Raw genomic sequence first — 22,197 nt, forward strand, 5'->3', positions numbered from 1 at the left:
GTGTAGCTCCTTTCTGAACTACAAGTCCACACCATTAAATGCCAAATGGTCCCACACCTGGAGCCCAGTCAGAGTAGATACAGAGTGAACAAATGAATCCCACTTTGTATGTGAATTTCAGAAAACAAAGTCTAAAATTTCTAATTAAAATAAAAATCTATAACAAAACCATCAATTTTACCTGGTTGTGCTCTAGTGTTTCAAAAAGCTGTTCGTCAGACTTCAGCAGTGGAGTGCCTGTTCGATGGTGAGTTTCATAAGAAAATTCCAGGGTCTCCCAGGTGTGGCTGACTTCAGTAATAACCTAGTAATCAAAAGAATCAATTAATTAAAGTTCATAGACATCAAATTGAGGGCCAGTATCTCACCCATGACCTAGAATTCAAAAAGTTTAATTATTATATTAATGTTAATATTTATAAATTTATAAATAAGTTATAAATTATGATATAAACTATAAATAAACATTTATAAATATTTAAAACTCATACAATTTAAAATGGGTAATATTAAATGTGACAAGCCTCATTTTTTTTCTTACATGATTCATGTTGACAAGATTGGGGGAGTAAATGCCACCACTCCAAAGGACCAAGCATTGCACTAACCCTAAACTTCTACTGGGTCTGATTTACATTCTCCTCCCTGAAGGGATGTAACTGCAAGAAAAGACTTAAAGGGTTACACCAATTTATATATTAGCCAGCATGAGGTAGGTGACAGGTAGGGCCTGCATGTGAATCTCAGTCTCTTAAGCAAACCTGGAGAAAATTACCTTTCTATGCCTCAGTTTCCCCATCTGTACCCTAGAAATAACAACATGATTATTATGAAAGACCAACGGAGTTAATGAAAGCCTGGTACTTAGATTGGGTCTTGCTGCAAAGGAAAAGATATGCAAGCGGCCCCTGCTCCCTTCAACAGGGGCCAGCCCTCTTGTGTCCTATGCCTTCCAGTAATCCTGTGTCCTTCTTGGGCACCGGCTTAACCCGCAGCAGAGAAAAATCTTGGATACATGCTTCCACACTCCCAGGTCAGTGAACACTACATCCTAATTGGCTTCTGTGTAAAATCACAAACCCAGAATGCAGAGGCAGCCCTAAAGGTATTACAACCTAAGAACTTAGTCTGGTATCCTAGAAGAGACACACTCCTGGGTGGTACCTTCTCAATGCCCAGCTCCTTCACGGCCTGGTCCACTATGTCTCTCACGTCTTCTTCAACTCTGTGCAACTGCAATGCCAGCAAGTCTGCCAATGTTGTGGCATCACTTATTGAAAATCTGACCTGATTAGGAAGAAACGGAGGCAGACTTTATAACCCACATTTAATGATGGTTCCTGGAAGACGGGGTTATACAGTTAATACAGTTACTCCCTTCCAGCTCACAGTTCCTGAGCCTTCATCTGCGGTAACTCAGGGCCAAGTCACCACCAAGTTCAAACACACACACAATGCTCTCTTCTGTTTCAATGCCTTCCATTTTCAAACTGTTTCTATTGCCTTTACCCAAAACCCTATTTTTTTTAAAAAAAAGATTCCCACTGTTCATTTATTATAATTTGTTCGAAACCCCAGGAACCAGGCAGCAGCCCATTTGTCTTTTCTTCCTGAAGTGCCCTGCTCACTGAACATAATTTCCAGTCACTTGTGATATGACCTAGTTTTACCACTAATTTAATCTTAGTGGCTTGGCAGAAATTGTCCTCACTCATGCCATTATTCAGGTTTAACATGTGAGAGAATTCACACTATTCTCTCCATTATCCTTTCCCTGCCACACAGACCCCTCAGCCAGGATTTGGTTAACAAGAACTCCGTTCTTCCTATACCCTGAAGTCAATTCATGTCCTTTACAAATGATGGCTGCAGAAAGCCATCTCCTTTGCAGTCCTCAGAGGACACCATTCTGCTCTCAGGAGGCTGATGCCCTCTCTGGATTCTACCATGTTGAAAGAGTTCTCAGTACCATTCACCCCTCCACAGAGTGACCAATGATCCACTGCTGAGGTCTGAGGGGCATTCACAGGGGAGACTGGATAAATATGACCTGGAAAGCTCCAGAAAGTCAGTTGAGTTGATTGTTCTATGTCTGAATTTACTTCTCACTTCATTCCACAGCCAACAGGAGCAGGGATGTACAACTGGACTGCCATGAACCATTGTACAATCTGTGGGCTCAATATGCACTCCAGCCCAGGTGACAGAGACACCGGCTCTTCTCTACCTCTGCTCTAGAGTCCAGCCCAGGAGATGGCGCTTTTCCTTCTACTGTCTGACTGTGAAGGTGGCTTTTTTTTTTTTTTTTTTTTTTTTTTTTTTGCTTATAAAAAGGCATTCTGGGGCTGGAGAGCTGGCTCAGTGGTTGAGAGCACCGGCTGCTCTTCTAGAGGTCCCGAGTTCAATTCCCAGTAACCACATGGTGGCTCACAACCATCTGTAATGAGATCGGGTGCCCTCTTCTGGTGTGCAGGGATACATGCAGGCAGAATACTGTATATGTGATAGATAAATAAATCTTAAAGAAAAAACAAAACCAGATATTCTATAAGTAATCACATACTGTGTCAAGGCAAAAAGCATATAGGAAGAAATAGGAGGAGAGACTAGATCCACAGTCAGTTACATATGCAGATACTAAAATAAAAATTCTTAATGAACGTATCAACCAGAAATGAAGGATAAGCAGACCATGAACATAAGAGCTTCAGGGTCACTCGATAGGTCGCTCACTACAGGCCAGATCTCACCCATGAGCATCTATATTACCTAATCTGACTCCCAGGTCTGCATGGGAAGCCTTGTTTTTAACTTCATACAAGAGTTAATGAAGGCACAAGGAGCAAGGAACTTAGCCCAGAACCCCATGATTCCTTTGTGTGGGGATGAGAAAGTCACACTGCCAGGCTGTCTGCGCTCCTCCAAGATCCCCTTTACCCTGCGTATCCTGGGTAAATTTTCCAGCCCTGCAAATTTTCCTTGCACCATGATGACATTCCTTCATGAAGAAAGTTCCTACTCTCCACCTAAGGAGAAAATGCATGCTAGTCTTCCCCTGACACATCTTCAACTGATTGAGCTCACTGGGGTGAAAACCAAAGCGTACGATTGGCACATTTGCTTTTCCATAGATATAGCTGGGGGGAAAACACAGAACCTCAAGTGTCATGGACATGTGTCATTCCACATGACTACCAAAGACAACAGCATATTACATACCAAGTCTATAAAAGGTCTCACCATGTCCCCTAAAGTCGGGTCAATACCTTACAATTCTTTTCATGGCACATAAAATCACTAGCTGCTATTTGATTTCTGTAAAATGCTGTCATATTTCTTTCTCGATCACTCCTTGCAAGACAACTATGATGCATAAAAAGCAGACAGAATCCTTCTCAGGATAAAAGTAAAAATAAACCCAAACCAGAGAAGTGAAGTGACTTCCTGAGAGTACAGAGCCAGGAGGATATAAAGGGGTGAGAAGTGGGCTCACTGGGTGCCTCGTCATTGGCCCTCAGAGAACCTGAGCTCTTGCATGTAGTTAGAGGCTCCCCCACATGCTCCAGCCTTCATCAGATGAGGCAAGCTAGGAGTGACAAATTGCAGCAGGTGCCTTCCGGTGAAGGTGACCCCCAGTACATACCCCTATGGTCTCCATCAGCTGCTGCCAATGCCTGTCCCTGAGAGCAGGGCTCTGCAACTCTGCGATGGCTCTCAGTGAGGTTGCCATGTCCTTCACAGTGCCCTCCAGGCCGGAATATGCATCCCAGCTACGGACGGCCTTGTCCAGTGACCAAATTTCCTAAAGAAATGTAAGGGAAATGCCCAAATTCCTATAGATAACATTATATTACATATATAATTATCTCCTTTGGGAGAATACATAGACCTTTCTCCATCCCTGGATTAAGAAAGACAGTGACGGGATATAAGAGGCTAGCATGAGATATATAAAGTTCCTGTATTAAAAAAAAAATACAAGAAAGTGAAAGTATTGGTTCCTCTTGACCAGGGGTTCTCTTATATTTTTGGTTGTGAGCCTAGCCTTTAACGGCTGAACCATCTCTCCAACCCCACCAGTGGTTCTCAACCTGTGGTTCAAAACCCCTTTGGGGTCTAATAACCCTTTATAGGGGTTGCTTAAGACCATCAGAAAACACAGCTATTTACATTATAATTCATAAGTAGCAATGGAAATAATTTTATGGCATGGGTGGGGGTTGGTCACAGCATTAGGAAGATTGAGAACCACTACTCTAAATTACAGACTAACCTAGAGAAATGCAAAGGGATCCACCCACTCCTAATCAGGAATCCACTATGTACAAGCCAAGTAGGTACCAGAGTTTCTTAAACACAAGAGCTCACTGGATAGCCCAGGAAGATCAAATTCAAGAAAAGTGACAGTCCATGGCATGCAGCCTTGCATCCTCTGGAAACACAAGTGAAATCAGATTGTTCCCTGTATTAATGGGACTGCCCTGGAATATCTAGTTCATCCGAATGAACCTTTAAAACGCAGGCTGTTTGCAAGTATCTTTCCCATGGGACTTAACTAATTATACGAGTTAAAGAAGTCTTAAATAAGGCCTCCCTCCACCCGGCTTTCATCCTGGCCCAAGGAACAATGCCAGCAGTTGTGAATGATTAAAAACCCATAATAAAACTGGGAAGAAGATGGTACAGATTCTTTTCATAATGAGGACCTGCAGTTGAGGCAGGGTTGTCACTGGGACATGCAATAACCATGCAGAGAAAAGGGGGAGTGAACACAGGGTTAGCTACAGCACCGCAGCCCCATTAGTTCTAAAGGGTTTGAGACTGGGACAATATGGGAGAACAAACTGGACAGAGACAGTACAAACTGAGCACAGACCTCAACCTTTGTCAAAGACATTGTGGCACAGGAAGAAAGCAGAGGGACCACCCCTCCCTCCCTCCCTCCTCCCTCCCTCCCCCTCCCTCTCCTCCCTCCCTCCCTCCCTCCCTCCCTCCCTGTCTTTTACATGTTGTCCAGGCTCATCTCAGAACGACCTGAAGCAGGTGAGTCTACCAGCACAAGGTCCTGACTTTTTTTTTTAACTTTATTTTATGTACATTGGTGTGAAGGTATCAGTCCCCCTAGAACTGGAGTTATGGATGCTTGTGAGCTGCCATGCAGTGCTGGGAATTGAACCCAGGACTTCTGGAAGAGCAGCCAGTGCTCTTAACCATTGAGTCATTTCTCCAGCCCCAGAGCCTGCTATTTTTAACTACCTTCCACTGCTGTAGCCTTTGACTTTCTTCAGGCCCCATGCAGGACATTAAGTTCAGGTAAACAAAGCTCTGTGTGCACTGTACCCTCTGGGGATGCCAGGGTAACCACAGAAGTTATAACAGTCTGTGTAAATCCAAATTTGACTCCAAGAGCCAAACCAACAGGTCCCTTTGCAGATATGAACTACTCGTGCATGGTTGCCAAGGGAAAAACCAGGGGCTCAATCCCTAAACCACAGGCCTCAGCCCTGATGCTCACAGTCTTTCTCTCGATTGCTGTAGCAAGTTCATGGTCAGGGCTATCTCTGATGCACTCACTAACTCTTCAAATCATACACTGATACGGTTTTATCAGCTCATTCTCAGAAGGGCAGGCTTGATGAGATGTACAACTGTCTGAGACTGAGAGAAATACTCTTGTCTCATTCTGTTTGAAGTAAATAAGGAAACAGCCCCATACACCAGCTACGAGAGAGAGGCAAGGGAAGACGGAAGGAGGCGGTGCGGAGAAAGACAAATGGCTCTAGCCGGCAGTTATGAAACTCGCCTTGGCAAACCTCCTGAGTTCTGCATCCATCTGTTCCACATTGATCCGTCTCCACTGGGTTTTTGTCCAGTTGTCAATGCTTCTCTGAAAATGCACAAGGAGATAAAAGTGTCAACATTTGGCAAAGCATGTCTCCACAAGTAAAATATATAAACTGGCGAGACACGGGGACTCTCTTCACCAGGGGGAAAGGCAATTTTTTTAAAATATTAACTGCACTTGTCAAAACCTCCTCATCACTAAAACAAAAAAAAAAATGTTAGAACATTACAAGCTTAAGGGTGAAGCACCATGATATATTAATTCTTAGTCGCAATAATAAAATTCCACATAGTCACCACCATTTCATCTGCATAGTTGAAATAAATTGTTAAGTATATTATTAAATAATAGGCTTCTACAATTCCGCATGCATTATAAATCAGGCTGTCACCCAAAAGTCTTTATTATGACAAAAATCTCATTAAACAGTTTTGCTCATATTTTATATGTTTATTTATATTTTACACCTTGTTAATATATCTTTACATGGCTTTCAACTGACTTAAGGAGTTTATGCAAGATGTGTATTTTTCTAGAACTTTTTATATGTAACCTTTTAGAATTAATCTCATGCAAATTAAATATTTTCAGGACGTTTCCACTTACAAATGCATACAAAAATACTTACAGGGTGTCTAGGTGAGTTTGTATGCACAGCCAACTGTGTATTTAACATAGATTTACACATTAGCTTTTATTCATACTCTATGTACTATTGCCAAAGGCTCTGAGATAGTCAGCTCATTATACTCTGGTTTTGCTCTGGACTAAATAGAAACAACTGATATTCAAGACAGAATCTTCCATTAGCAGAGATCTCAGAACCTTAATTCTGGAAAGAGGGGTTGGGGTAAAATCTAATATGTGTGTACGTCAGGACACTATGAAACCCAAATAAACTGATACAGGCTCTGACATTGCATGTTTTACTCAATACTCTTACTATAGAGAACTATGCCGTCCCAAAACGCATCTTACTCTAATGTAAATGATGACATCCCAGAGTCCCTTGAGCAGCCGGATTTCACTGCGGCACTGCTTCATTTGTTTGTACTCGGGAAGAGCCACCTCAAAGAGACGTGCACAGTCTTGCATCTGACCCATCTCTTCCTCCAAAGTCTCCAGTTCCCGATGTGCCTAAGGATAAAACACACCTGCAAGTTGCAGGCTAGGGACAGAAGCCTCACCATATCTGGTCCTGGCACTGCGTATTCAAACTGCGATTCTCCATAGGAAACTTAAATAAAACTCTGCTAGGTAATTGGAGCTGTAGAAGGCTTTTGACTTCTTGGTTTCTTCATGTAATTGGGACTTTGCTCAAGGACAGGGGAAGTTCCTTATCAGAAATTAGTTTTTTTTTTGCTTTTTTTTTTAATGATCAGTTAGCTTAACAAAACAACAGCCATAAAGAAAAGAATAGGAAGGAAGGAAGGGAGGGAGAGTGAGAGAAAAAGAAAGAAAGAGAGAGAGACAGAGAGAGGGGGGGAGAGAGAGAGGAAACCCAAAAATTCTATCTGTGTGTAGTGCCTCATGCCTATGATCCTAGCATGCAAGAAACTGAGGAAGGTGGATCACTGAGAATTCAAGGCTGGCCTGGACACAGAGTAAGACTCTGGAAGGAAGGAAGAAAGAAAGGAACAGGAGAGGGGGGGAGAAGGGAGGGAGGGGGGAAGGGAGAGAAGGGGGAAGAGAAGAAAGGAAGAAAGAAAATCTGTCCGACTTCAAATGGCCCTGTAGGTGACTAGTAGTACAAGACACACTCAAGAACACACATGGCCAAGAGCATCCAGAGTAAATTCATTGCACACACCTGTGTCCAAATTTCACCTAATGGTCACCTTTGCTAAGGTTCACCTGCTATCCCCGTCACATGGAAAGGCTAATGTTTTACAACCAGTGCAGGCTGTTTGCTTTCTGCCTCTGTTTTCTCCCACCCCCCTCCCAAGGTCCAATGACTGAATTCCTTTACTTCCCTTTTCTTTTTAACATTAAAAATTGACAGTTTATCTTTTTAATGTTCCATCAGTATTAATCAGTATTAACTCTTTTGAGAAGCAAATATTTACCTGTTTATCATGTATATGTTTTGAACTATGTACACATTGTGGACTGGATACCAAAGAGAACATCTTGACATAGGTATTATCTCACTTTGTTTTTGGTGTAGTGAGAAGGCTTTAAAATGCACTCTTGGAGATTTTTTAATGTCAGAACGTTAGCATCAGACAGTCGTACAATATGCTTGTCCCTCGGTATCTACAGGAGACTAGTTTCATGACCCTGCCATAGATACCCAAATCCAAGTACTCTTAGTCCCTTATGTAAAATAGCTTGGCATTTGTATGTAAGATATGCATGTACTTTAAGCAGTTTCTAAGTTATCTCTAATACCTAATGCAATGTAAATGAATCACAAACAGCTGTCACACCAGGTTCTAATCACTAGTTTTGCTTTGGTTTTTGTTTTGTTTTTTGTTTTTCTATTTCTCTTCCTACTGGTTAATTTTAAGACTTATGTCCCTGTGATGGTTAATGTTGTCAAGTTGATACAATCTATAATCACCTAGAAGACAAAGCTCTGGGCTTGAGTTGCTAGATTGGATTAACAGAGATGGAAAGACCCTAAATGTGGGTGGCACCATTCCATGGGCTGAATACATAGGAGAAAGTGAGCCAGGAGACAGCCGCATCAGTACCTCCATGTATTCCCGGTGCAGATTCAATACGACCAGCTCTCACATACTCCTGCCACGATGGGCCCTCAAACTGTGAGCCAAAACAAACCCTTCCTTAAGTTAGTCTTGTCAGATATTTTTTTCATAGCTGTGAGGAAAAACAATAACATCTAACACTGTACAGAATTATTGTTTCTGGAAAAAAAATCTTGATAAATTACGTTTTTACGAAAATGTATGTACTTCATCCTGAAGCTCTCAAGTTTGATGTTAATGTGCTCTGTGGCCATACGTTCTGGGTCTTTCTGTACTATCTATCATTCTTGGACTGTTAACATTCCATTTGTCACCCAGATCATTCTTTTCAAGGTCTGGCTGCATGTGCCTCTGTCCTGAAAAATGACGTTTGACTTTGCTGTCCCCTTGTCTGGAGGCAAAGGCAGCAGGAGATACTTTGGTGATCTCTTGGCAGTGAGTTCATTCCAATGTTATGAAATTTAGTGTGTCTGCATGTCACTCCCACTGGAATATAATCTTAGGATTTGGAAGATGTCATCAGAGCCCTCTGGTTTCTGTTCTTGCTGAGAGTCCATCTTGCCTGCCTGCCACTTCTAGCAGCAGTTGTCTGGTTTTATCTGGTCACCTTTGGTATTCTGTGGTTCAACTGTGATTAATCTAAACAGGCTTTCACTTACCCTACTGGGATTCAGTCAGCTTCTGGAATCCACAGTTCATGCATTTTCTAGCTCTAGAGACATCTCGATCTATCTATCATTCTGTTTATCCTATTCTCTAGAACATAGGCATTAGGTATATTCCGATTTCTTCCTCTTCCCTATTTCCCATTTCCTTGTGTCTATTTGCAATGTTCTGAGTCATTTCTTCCAGCATAACATGCACATCCCCTACTTTTCCCAAATATAACTAGCTCGTTCTCTTATCTGCTGAGTTGTATGTCTTGGGCAACTGTAATTTTCATTTCTTTAAGTAACTGGTACTTTTCCAAATTCTACTGAACATTTTTGATAGACTCAAAACTGAGCAATGCTCATTTGTTTGGTATGCTCATTTTCTTTCTAGCATCTGAAGATTTACATGGCTCTGCATCTGGGTCTTTCCAGACTCCCAGGTGTGATGCTTACGTGCTGTCTGACTGCTCACTCGGGCTTCACTTGCTTGGTCTGTTGCTCCCCCGAGGACACTGGATTAAGTTTGGGATGGTGTTGTCAAGAGATTTGACTTTGCTCCTATTGGGTTCTAAAAAGAGCTACTTACAGCCACTTCTGTTACCTGGCCTTGGAAATTCCTGAGTCCCAACGCAGCTTAGTCCGTAGTCCCAAGGGAACCGCTGGTGCTTATGACAACAGGCTCATAGATTGCCAGCAGGCCCCTTCCCTCTTCCTTCTCAACAGGAACCCCGCACATACTGTAAATTCTATAAGTCCTTGTCCTGCCTCAGTGAGCCTGAGATCTGCTCTGGTACCACGTCCACTTGTGGCAAAAATGTCCATCTCAAAGCTGCAGGCTTCCAGGATGTCCCCCATGCTCAAGAGTCCCTAGCGTAACATGGCTTTGACACATGCCTCCATCCCCAACCTCCTTTCAAATGCCCCATCCTGCTGACAAGAGATTTCCCTCACTTCTTCTCAGCAGAGCAGCCATTGCACAATTGTACATCTGTGGTGATGCATCCAGCATCTTTCATACAAGAGGGACTCTTCACAGTCTGCATGACCCTCAAAGCCAACTAACTACCTTTCATCTTGAATAATTTCCCTATTTTGTGCGTCCCATCCTTAGCTCTGTACAAAACCCAGCACTTTACTGTGGGATCTCACTGCAGAAAGCAAGGAAAGAAGGAGGAGAAAGGAAATAAAGAATGAATGAATGCCACCAGAGACCATCACCCTCCTTGTTCCCAGAAGGTCAATGGCTTCCATTTGTAGGGTGAGATGCCTGGGTACTGAATTTCCCAATGTCACTGCAGAACAAGTACATGCCTGCCTCTGATTGAGCCTGATTCTTGAAGTATTAGATTGACAAGCTGAGAAAACACACACAAATGACTTCAATTAAAGGATAACCCAGCTAGCTTCACCCTATTTGAAACGTCTGCCACACATCCTGAAAGACGTAAGATGAGCCTCTCGCTTTTAAATATGCAACTATAAGGAGCCACAGTATGTGTGGAAGTGGAGAGATTCAAAGATACATATCTGTCATAAATGTTTGCAGACAACATATTGGTGAGTCATGTAAAAGAAAAAAAAACATTTTCCCATCCACAATCTGTTCGGACCACCTGGAGTTTAGATACAGTGTTTTAACAATCCTTTATTAACATATGCTCACTTACTCCTTTTCAGCGAATATAAACTAACTTTCCTCACCCAAAGGGGGGAGAAGACCTTAGGCCACAGACTGGTGGCTTTTCTTTTGAATAAGGTAAAACAATTGTTTCAATTCAAAGCCAGATTTGGAAATGGGGTAAGAGTTGGAAAAGATGTCTATTTGGACATGGTTCCAAGAGGAAATACTATGCCAAGCATGAAGTTAGAGTTTGAGGAAGAACCCAGAAGTTAACAGCACCTGAGTGGAAACATTTTCCCCCTCACAAGGGCATTTTTGCATGACTTGTGTTGCTCAGCTAGGATCCTGAAGTATTTTTTCTAACATGAATATATAAGACATCCTTTCAATTTTACTGTGGATCTAAGTTAATTCTTATAATAAAGTAGCATTTGAGAAACTAATGTTGGATGACTCAACAATATTTACACACAGGCTTATGAGCTTTCTTGTGGTTAAAAGTTATGCCCAGTGGGCTGGAGGCGGAGTACAGTGGGTGAGCGTTTACTAAGCTTGTACAGAGCCCCCCACCCTCCAATCGATCTCTACCCCCAGAAAACAAAGGAGAAGGTTATTATATGGGAAACAGTATCATTGTTAGAATTGCTGATTGCTTCAAAGAAGATTTAGAAATCGAGAACTGTAATCCTGTTTCTGAAATTTATGAACTGCAATCTGCAAAGAAAAAATATGTAACTATATGCTGATTTCCCTACATCTGAAAGGAGAAAAGTTGAAGCTTTCTCTTAGAGCTATATGGTAATTAAAATGCAATATGCTTAATAAAAATTCTTTTTAACATCCCCTTACTGTGTGTGTGTGTGTGAGTGTGTGTGTGTGTGTCAGTCCTTCCATCCACATATACACATGTGCCTACTCATGTGTTTATTGAGAATTGAACTCAAGACCTCCCTGTAAACTGGGTAAGCTCTCTCTATAACGATCTATATCCCTGCCCTCACTTTTTATTTTGAGATAGGATGTCACCAACTTACTCAGACAAGCCTTAAGTTCAGTTTGTAGCCTAGGCAAGCCTTGAATTTTATGATTCCCACCTTGGTCTCATAAACGACCAGGATTACAGACCCACACCACCATGGCTGGCTTGATAATAGTCTTGACATGTGGTAAGAGTTCAACCCATTCTCAGTGTTGTTTTCCCTGGCATGGTTATTTTTATGATGGTGGTGTTCGGAGGAAACACAATTTAAAACAACCTAATGTAGGAAAAAGGAAAATCCTTTTCTAATCTGGCTACTGTTGTGTGCATGAGACAGCTGAGAACGGTTACCTTATCAAGCACTTCGTATGGATTTTCTGCTCTAAATCCAAGTGGGGCATAGTTTCTGAATCTCTCTCTAAATTCTGCTTGCTTTTCCTGGTCAGGGGACAAAAGTGAATGTCAATCAGGCAGCTTCAATTATCCTTGTCAGGTTTTCCTTTAAAATATATAAACACAAACCCGGTCACTAACTCACATCAAACAAAATACATTTTTTCCTGATAAGAGTGACCTCCGCATTTTGGAGTGGGGATACTTCATGTCTGACTGTGGCTGCGATCTTCTTGGTGGTCTCCCATCTTTCAGGTAATTCCTGGGCAAACAAACATGCAATTAGACATCTCTTCAGTTCCCGAACCAACTCTACCACATAAGGTCAAATAATTCTTATTTCTTTACTCTGACTCAGGTCATCTTGTGGAAGTAAGTCAGCAAATAAAACAAGGTTATGGCATAGTGATTAAAAGGGTTAGAACTGGGACATCTTCCATCCAGGCACCAGAGTTGCTTTCATCTTAGAATTGGCAGAAATATTTTAAAATAAAGACTCACCTCCAAATCACTTTCCTGTTGTGGGAATAAAGGTAAAGAGTTGTGTGGGCTTGGGAGGGGCTCAGTCAGTAAAAAGTGCTTGCTGTGCAAGCTCCTGAATTACCTAGCTATGACAGTGTGGATCTGCAATCCTGAGGGCACAAAGGGGTGGGAGTTAGAAAGACACAGAGATAAGAGAATCCCTAGAGCTTGCTACCCAGCTAACCTGGCCAAATGGGTGAACTCCAGGTTCAATGAGAGACTTTGTCTCAAAATATAAGTGATTAGGGAAAACACCCATTATCTAACTGTGACTTCCCCATGAATGTGAAGCATGTATACTGTGCACCCAAACACACATATGTATGTACATACACACACACACACACACACACACACACACACACACACACACACACAGGAAATTAAAGTGCCCAGGGCATGAATTTACTGATTTGTAAAAACCAGAAATTTAAGTCAGGCACTTTAGCAATTTAGTAAGTTTGTTTAAAAAAAAAAAAGTTGCTTTGAAACTTTGATTCTGAGTAGGGAAAAGCTACAGGGTGACTCCATTTCTTCCTTTTGTCATAATTTGCAGGGTTCCAAGCTGGCTCAAGATGGTGAGTTTTAGCACAGAAGTTGGTCCGGTTTTTGCAAGGAGGAATTTTTGAAGGAATTTAAGAGGTGAGGGGAAAGGAAAGGTCAGTTCCTACTTGATGTTGAACAAAAACAGCAATAAACAGCTGAGGAACCACCTCCACTCTACCCTCCCCCTCCCCCTGAGGGCAAACAGGTGAGGAACAACTGACTTCCTTTGAAGAGCCATGGTGTGTAGTTGCCATGGAGAAGCATCCCTGTGTCCAAGGACGCTGAACTTGCTTTGTCATACAAAGTCAAACAGAGTGACATGGGCCTGACTTGTTGAGCTGAACAGCAAACTCCAAAGGTTCTACAGGCTACTTTGAAGCCCTTGATAAATATTTGATGATTGAGAAGCTGTGTGGAGAAGGTGCTTCAGAGGTAAAGCCCATTCTTTGACTTAAATTGGTACATTGTCTCTAAAAGAGAATGAAGGAGACATGCATAGAGCTACTTCATGTGGCACATGTTACTATTGTCCCCCAGCAGGCCAAAAAGTCATAGGCTTAATACAGCTACGCAGTATGACAGGAACCCCCTCCAACTCAGGAACCAACTGACTTCGGCTCTAAAACACTGTACCCCCGTCCTTTACCTCCTCTCGTCAAAACCCTGCATATTGTGACCCTGGATTATATCCCCAAAATGACGTTGCTTGACTATAATCCAATGACTCAGGAGGTGGAGGCCAAGAAGAGCAGGGGTGAAACTTCAGAGCTAGCCTCAGCAACATAGCAAGTTCACGGCCCAATTGAGAGGTTGGGCCTTGTCTCAAACAATAAGAACAACACAACCCAATCCAACTCAGCACCTCATCAGCAGCCATGACCAGGGAGGGTTAGAGGAGACAGCTCAGGCCCTGTACCTTCCCCAAACACAGCAGGCCTTCCATGTGTCTGTGAAGTCTAAATATCTCTTTTCTTGATGCAAATGTATTATCTTAAAAAGCAAAAGATCAGATAATCTCAAAAGTCTAATGAACAGGATCCAACTCAGGAAAGAGGCACAGTAGATGAGGGCTTCTGGGAGAGACAGAGTTGGTCCTGTGACTAGAACGTTAGTGATAATGTGGTGTAGACTGTGGACAGGGTGTAAGGATTCAGGCATTATGCGGCCCGCCCCTGTCACCTGGCAGAATGCGCTCAGGCAGTACCCTGGTCAGCCCAGTTTCCACGATTGAGTAGTCTGCACACAGTTGCAAAGGATTCCTTTAAAAGACAGACCCCACATACTTATGCTCTTTTCCCTCTCTCTTTTCTGCTCTTTCCCTTTCTCTTTCCCGCTGTTCCCCTGGGGCAGACAGGACTTTTCCTGTCTCCCTCTTCTCTTCCATCTTCTCTTTCTGTCTCTTTACCTCTTTTCTCTTTCCTCCCCTTTCTTATAAAACTTCTCATGAAACTCTGTCTGCCTGGCATGTTTGTTCCCTGCCTCAGTCACCCTCGCCTGCCATAGTCCCCCACTCAAGGTCCCCCTCAGGCTTTATTCATAACACAGGGTGTAAGGAGGAATGAGCTGGATTAAAAGCTACTGCTGTTAGCTGCGTTGGAGGTAGTAAGAACCGGATTAAAATGGGAATAGCAGAAATGCCAAGGAGAAAACAGGCTAAAAAGACTAGTGCATCGAGGAGCCATCTTGCTGGAGGTAAATGCCCGGGACCTGGAAATGACAAAGAAGCTCTGAGGAACACAAGCTTGTAATCATAGACGTAAGGATGCAAGGGTCTTGGAGCAGCGAGTTATTCAAATAAAGTTACAATTCAACTTCTCTTTCCTCCTATCCTAGTCTGCTTCTGAAAATTTAATATTTTCAATATAATCAAGCCTTAAGGGAGTCAAATTTTCATACAATAAATTCTTGGGGAAATGAATACTTCCCCTTACTTATTGATTAATTACATCATAACTGGCTTCTCTGTGAGAAGATCTGACACAAAGAATACCCAAATTCTTCTTTTAAGAAGAAATACTGGGCAGTGAGATGGCTTAAAGGGTAAAGGTGTGCATCTCCAGGACTGAGTTTGAACCCCAGAAAACACAGAAGGAGAGAATCAATCTTGAAAGGTTGTCCTCTGACCTCCATACAACCCACACCCCCCACACACAGGAAAAATAAATGTAAAAACTAAGTAAATAACAACTCTCTGTGGCTAATGCTACTGTAGTTAATTCATCTCTCCCTGTTGTTAAGCATTTGTCTGGCCAGTTTGTCACCTCGTCCCATGTAGCAGCCCTAAGGATAGTTTCATATAATACAGAACAATTCCTATGCAATAGTTCTCTTTGTCCTTTATGGCCAAAGAACACCTGTAAATAATATATTGTTGCATTTTATCCTGTCAAAATAAAATGTTGCCCCACCAGTGTGTGAAAACCAATTTGGCAATTCTTCAAAAAGTCATATATAGAACTACCATATGATCCAGCAAGTCCACTCCTAAGTGCATACCAGAAAGAGATAAAAACAGATGTTCAAATATCCACACATCAATGTTCTAAGCAAAATAATTGACGCTAGCAGGAGGCAAGTCTTACACCCATCTGTGGACAGATAGGTAAACACAGTGTGTTATAGGCTTACAATGGGATACCATTTAGCCATTAAAAAAACAACAACAAAATATTGATAATGTTATGAAGTGAATAAGTTTCAAAAGCATTATAGTAGGTAAAGTCAAATATAATGGGTTACAAATTGTAAGACTCAATTTATATGGAATACCTAGAATAAATAAATCCACAGAGATAAACAGGTGCTAACTGTTGAAGAGTGGGGCTTGGCTCTGAGTAGAGAATGACTGTGGTAATGAATGGGCAGTTTATTTTGGGGGATGAGGAAAATTTGGTGGCACTGAACAGAAGTGGTGGTTCCACAACTCTGTAAATACACTAAATCTCATTTAATTGTACATTTAAAATATCTTATAAAAGTATTTATGTTAATTTAGTTGTCAGTTTTATCTGAATAAAAAAAAGAACTGAAATAAATTGGAAACAGCAAATATAGACAAATTAAATAAAATATAGACAAATAAAAATTATCATAAATTGCTGAGCAGTGGTGGTGCACGCCTTGAATCCCAGCACTCGGGAGGCAGAGGCAGGCAGACCTCTGTGAGTTCAAGACCAAACTGGTCTATAAGAGCTAGTTTCAGGACAGCATCCAAAGCCACAGAGAAACCCTGTCTCAACCACCCCCCAAATTATCATAAAAAGAGTCACAAGAAATTTTTTACCAAAAAGAAAACACACTCCAAGATACACAGTGTGCCAAGACAGATAAATGAGAGCTGACCCCACAGTATTGAAAACCAGATGCTGTAGCTAGAGACTAACTCGGTGAGTAAGAGAGCTTGCTGGGTAAGCTGAAGAACCTGAGTCCAGATTCTAGCATCCATTTAAAAAGCTGTGGGCTGTCAGGGGTGGGGTAGAGAGCCTGCTGACTTTTGGTATAGCTCCAGATTGAGTGAAATACCCTATTTCAGGCAGCTTGGGTAGAAAATAAGAGAGCAGGACACCTGATGTCCATCTCTGGCCTCTGCAAGTATACATACATGCATATTCACCACATACACGCTCACATGCACACACAAATCAGTATTTGAGCTGTGAGCTCTGACCAATAGATCTCAAAGCAAGCTTTGGTTAACGCATCCACTGATTACATTCACAGAGCCCATTGTATGCCCACCCCCAACCCCACGATCTCCAGAACACCAATATGCACAGTAGCAGAGCCTCAACTGGAAGACTTTTTTTTTTTTTTTTTGCTCATAAATTCACTTAAAACAGACTTTGCTCATTTTGCTCATACTCTGGCACACACCAGCCACCAAATGTTTCTGGGTTGCAGACAAGTGTGAAACAGAAATCTGACAGGAAAACACAGAGATTTCCCCATCCAGACCAGATTCCACATTTTATCATCACATTCCAAGCCTAGAATGCTTCTCAGATGACAGGCAACTGAGAATGCAGAAGACTGTGGGTATGGCTGTACCACACACATGAAAATGATGGTAACGCTGGAACTCAAGGAGCAGCACAGAGGTGCTGACTGCCCAGGGGGGCAGTGTCACAGAGGATGAGAACATTTTCCTTATACACATCTTTACCTCTGCTATGAAAACACTCCTAGCATCAGCTCATATGGTGTCAAGAGTGTGTGTAAAGCAAGCATCTGACTTGGGTACTTATGGCAACTCTGCTTATTTCACAGGCTCTTACCTCCAGCTGGGCATAGACTTGCTCGGGCATCTTCTGACCATAGCTTTCCAACAACATGATGGTTTCTTTCAGAGGGTCAAAGAGCTTATCTGTAGCTCTCTGCCGGCTTCGCACAGCCAGAAGATGGCCCATGATGTCAACTAAGCCATTGTAATCGCCTTCACTCAGCTGTCTCTGAAGACCTGCATCCGTCTGCTTGATGAACCCTTGCAGCTCATTCAGACTGGAACAAACATGTCCACGCGTGTGTAATTAAGTTGGGTTAATGAAAGCATCTAGCCTCATACACAGAGTTCAAAGCAGGACTCCTCACCATAGCAGAAAGACAGAAGCAGTCAAGTGTCCATTACCAGATTTAAACAGCCATTCATGTCATTTCCCACGTTATTCTTCCACACCAAGCCAAGACATATTCTCCAACCCTTGGCAATGGCTTACCATTCTCTTTCTCTGTGGGTTACTTATTACGACACTTCATGTAAGTGGAGTAATAACTGTATATGACCTTCATTTGCTATCTTTCATCAGACAAATGGGTTTCAAGTTCATTCATATATGAGCATTATAAGGCTTGACTAGATCTTATTTTCATTATGTGTAAACATTTTTTTTAAAAAAATCTACTCTAAAGTTAGAAGTATATATATTCTTGGGGTTAATTTGTCAACTACAAATCAGTCAGCTGTGAGTATGCACAGAGAGGCCAGAGACCAACTTCAGGTGATGGGGGATGTCCTTCTGAATATATGGTTCTCTTATTGGTTGATGAATAAAACACTGTTAGGTCAATAGCCAGTAGATACAGGAAGACAGGTGGGACTTAGGAGATTAGGAGAATTCAGAGAAAGGTAGGCAAAGAGAGGTGCTACATGAGACGCCATGGAGGGACAAGGAGGATGTGATTCACCAGGCATTCTCTGGTAAGATAAGACCATGTGAAAATACATAGATTGATAGAAATGGGTTAATAGTTAAGACAGAGCTAGCCAATAAGAAGCCCTAGCCATCGGCCAACAGTTTAAAAATTAATATAAGTCTTCATGCATTTATTTGGGGCTGAAGTGGCAGTGGGGCCTGGTGAGATAAGAAACCTACAGTAATATTCAGGTGTCATTCTTCAGGTTCCAGGCAACTTGGTCTCTCACCAAACCCGGAGGATGCTGCTTTAGGCTGGCTGGCTAGCAAGCCCCAGGGATGCTTCTGGTTTTGCCTTCCCACCTCTGGGGCTGCAAGCATATTATATCACTATGTAACTTTTACATGGGTACAGGAGACTGAACCTGGGTCCTAGCTTTTATATGACAAGCACTTTACAGACAGAGCCATCTTCACAGCCCCCCCAGTCAACTTTTGTCGAAAGCTAGTACCGTTTCAAACACAAAGGCCAAGGCTACCTGTCAGTGACAAATCTTAGCAGATGTTCTTGAAATAGCCAACTCCACTTTTTGATCACGTTGAGCAAGCTCAGCTTGAAAGGCTTCATGTCTACCTTGAGCCAACCATTAAACACTCGGAAGTCATCAAACTTGCTCATCTGAACATACAGAGCCTCATAAATGTCTATCTATGAGATTAAAAAGAAAGAAAAAAAACTATATGGCAACTTCATGAAAGGCCAGCTAATAGCATTATATGCTAAGGGGTTGTCTTGCCTGCTCTTTGAATTGTTCTAGAGTTGGTGGTTGCAGGATCTCTTCACTTGCGTGTGCCTCTATTTCCTCGGATGGTGCAGCATGGCCATACAGGAGAAACTGCTTCAGAATCTCTACCCGGTCATCCACCCAGAGGTATGAGTAGGTCTCCAGAGAACTTTTGAACTCCAAGACTTTGTTGATGACATCAGCCACTCTGTTCATTATCTCCTGCCGGACCTCAGCCAGGCCTAACATGTTGTCCATGTCGTTCTAAATGAGAGGGGAACCAAGTGTGATCTTACCCAATCATTTCTTACCACAACATTATCCAATGTAATTCTTCAAGGGAGAATCCTCTACAAAAGGGGGGGTGTGGGCTTTTATGGCTCTTACTGAACTCTTTCTGGGACTTCCTATTATCCTGGCTTGGTTCCTAAGAGAATACCTGGTAGTTTGTGATATCCAGGTGTGCTGCCACGCGCTCCATTTGGGCAGACATTCTGAAGCTGCCACACAACATCTCCTCCACCAGATCATAGAAGCCATCCCCAGCATCTCTTTCTAAAGGGGGCTTAAACACAATCTCAGGAGGCATTAAGAGCATCTGTACTTGAAAAAATGGTGCAGGTTTTAACTGTCTCTCTGTGTTCATCAGGAAGAAGTCCAGGTCATGCAAGATGGCCTGAAAAAAGCCTTCCACCACGATGTCGTCAATGAACTCCACATAAATTTTCCAGGAGTCCAGAGAAGGATCGGCTCTGAAGAGCTTCCGGTTCTCCTAAGAACAAAGCATTAAAGGGTTGGTGTCAACGATAACCAACATAAAAGGAAGACTGACCCTGGAGTGGCTGTTGAAGAAAGGACTGAATTTTTTTGTGTGGTACTAAAACTCTCAAGGCTATAGAACCTTTTGGTAAAAAGCAAAGGCGGTTGTAGGATTTTATAATAGTCTAACATTAAAGCTAACATACCACATATGTTCAAAATAAAATCCTTTAAAAGAAAAATCAATATGAAAATTGCTCTCTTCAAATACAGGCAAGAAATATACCAGTTCCCAACAAATTTTGGAAATACTACACCCCAAGTTCTAGCTCTTGATTTGTCCCCAGTTTATACTGTCTTGAACTTTTCTGTCTAGGACCTTATACAGAGAGATTTCTCAATGTCCCCTGAAAACAGTATTCTGGGACACTTGGAGTCAGGGATGGGAATCCTATGGATTTGCTGCCCCCAAACTTAAGGGTTAGGTCTCTTGGGGGTGTTGTATCTCCTGCCAGGTATCTGGAACATCCACGTGCAGTCATGTGACCTGCATGAATGCCGTGCACATCCTGAGACCCTGAACATGGCAACCTTTTCTTTTTCGGTCACTGGAAAGCAAAGAGGGGGAAATCCTATGGCTATGAAAAACAAAACCCCTTGACACATTCACCTGGTGGAAGCCAGTGGCTGCACAGGACTGGAAAACAGCTACTTCTCATGTCCCCAGGGAAGGGCTTTTCTGATACCAGTCATACCAGAACCACTTCACTTCACTCATGGCTGAGGCACTCAGAAGAAATGGACTTTTACACACTTGGGGGTGAGCAGAGCTCAGGTTCCTTCTAGAACTATCCACACAGAGCTTCCCCCCCCTCCTCCTCCTCCCTTCTGAAACTCTTTTCACAGGAATCAGTGACATCCCACAAGGAAAGGATGCAGAGGCAAGAGGCAGGTGGCATTTTCTTCATTGCCATGTCCCTACACCTTTCTCCAAGCTGTATCCTCCCCGGCTGTTCACAAAGGTTCCATAAATCAAAGAGGAAAATGTCACTGATAGGCTGGACATACTCAACCAATCAACCACTGTGCATGTGTTTCCTTTACAGCTGCCTCATGTTGGAAGCTTTTTTCCTTTTCTTACACAGAATGGGAGTTTTGGAGCTACTCAGTTCTGACTTGAAAAACAAAGGGCATTGTTAGAAGAAAAATTCTGATTATATTCTCTGAAAAGGAAAGGAGGAGACTTTTTCCATAATAGTTTCTAGTCAGGTCTTTTGCTGCTCAATGCATTTTAATCAGGATTTATATGACTATCTAACACTGGATATTGGAGTTTAAGGATTTTTTTTTTAATTATCAAGAAATTGTAATCAAAACACACAAAAAAAACCCCAAAAAACAAAAAGACAGATTGTGATCCGCCTCCTGTCCTCTGTGAGACAGACCCTGCTACACGAACTATACAAACAGCTGTTAAGCCCACCGCCACAAAGTCATGGAAGATTTGACGGCACCAAAGAGAGCCACACCCAATGGTAGCTTAAGATATAAAGAATACTGTACCATCCAGAAGTGGTCTTCCTTTACATGCCAAACGCTTGAAAAGTTCTTTTCTGCTCTAGGAGCAAACATAGCCCTGCCTACAGCCTGATCACAAACTTCTAGCCTAGACCCCAAGACCACAAGGGAATATACCTCTGTCACCTAAAATCCCCCACTTGTGGAACTTTGCTATATCAGCCTCAGAGGATCCACTCAATCTCATTTGGAAAGGAATAGATATGACATGATGGGCTTTTTAAGGCATCTGGCTATTGTGTTGATACTGCCTCTAGAAAATGATCAAGTTGTGTGGCCTCTTCTGGATTGGAAACTGCTATCTTCACATGGTAAAAAGAGACATAAGGTCTCTTTCAACAGTGTTTTAAGTTCATCTGTAAAGGCTCTGTCCTCATGGCCTCACCCCCTCCCAAAGGCCCTACTTCCTGTTTGTATCACCTTGGATGTTAGAATCTGAGCTGGGGAGAGATCCACATACAGACCAACTAAGAGGTCACAAATGATGGTTCCTGACTAGAAATGTTGGATTCCAAATGTGTTTTGAATTAAGTAGAGCTGACACATGTTGTCGGAGGCTTGGGTGGAGGATGAAGGGGGTGGATGTTGAAGGCTACGAGTTCTGTCAAGATCCACAGCCAGCATTGTAAAAGGAGGAGACCTATACAGGAAGGCCGGGGTTTCTGATTTAGATAGC

The 22,197-nt window shown here is 42.4% G+C and overlaps 1 protein-coding gene across 1 annotated transcript in view; it reads right to left on the reverse strand.

The window, feature by feature from the left end:
* The window catches only part of Dnah11 (dynein axonemal heavy chain 11), a 298,245-nt gene that overhangs the window by 228,512 nt on the left and 47,536 nt on the right, over positions 1-22,197 (reverse strand). Inside the window, exons 15-25 of the mRNA XM_027416426.2 lie at positions 19,624-19,956; positions 19,197-19,448; positions 18,939-19,108; positions 17,545-17,767; positions 12,348-12,464; positions 12,161-12,247; positions 6,824-6,982; positions 5,804-5,887; positions 3,644-3,802; positions 1,165-1,287; positions 182-304 (exon numbers count right to left, since the gene is read on the reverse strand). Of these exons, the coding sequence (XP_027272227.1) occupies positions 182-304; positions 1,165-1,287; positions 3,644-3,802; positions 5,804-5,887; positions 6,824-6,982; positions 12,161-12,247; positions 12,348-12,464; positions 17,545-17,767; positions 18,939-19,108; positions 19,197-19,448; positions 19,624-19,956 (1,830 nt within the window). The remainder of the gene's footprint in view (positions 1-181; positions 305-1,164; positions 1,288-3,643; positions 3,803-5,803; positions 5,888-6,823; positions 6,983-12,160; positions 12,248-12,347; positions 12,465-17,544; positions 17,768-18,938; positions 19,109-19,196; positions 19,449-19,623; positions 19,957-22,197) is intronic.

This window comes from Cricetulus griseus, chromosome 5 (genome assembly GCF_003668045.3).
Source record: "Cricetulus griseus strain 17A/GY chromosome 5, alternate assembly CriGri-PICRH-1.0, whole genome shotgun sequence".
Classification (NCBI taxonomy): Eukaryota; Metazoa; Chordata; class Mammalia; order Rodentia; family Cricetidae; genus Cricetulus; species Cricetulus griseus.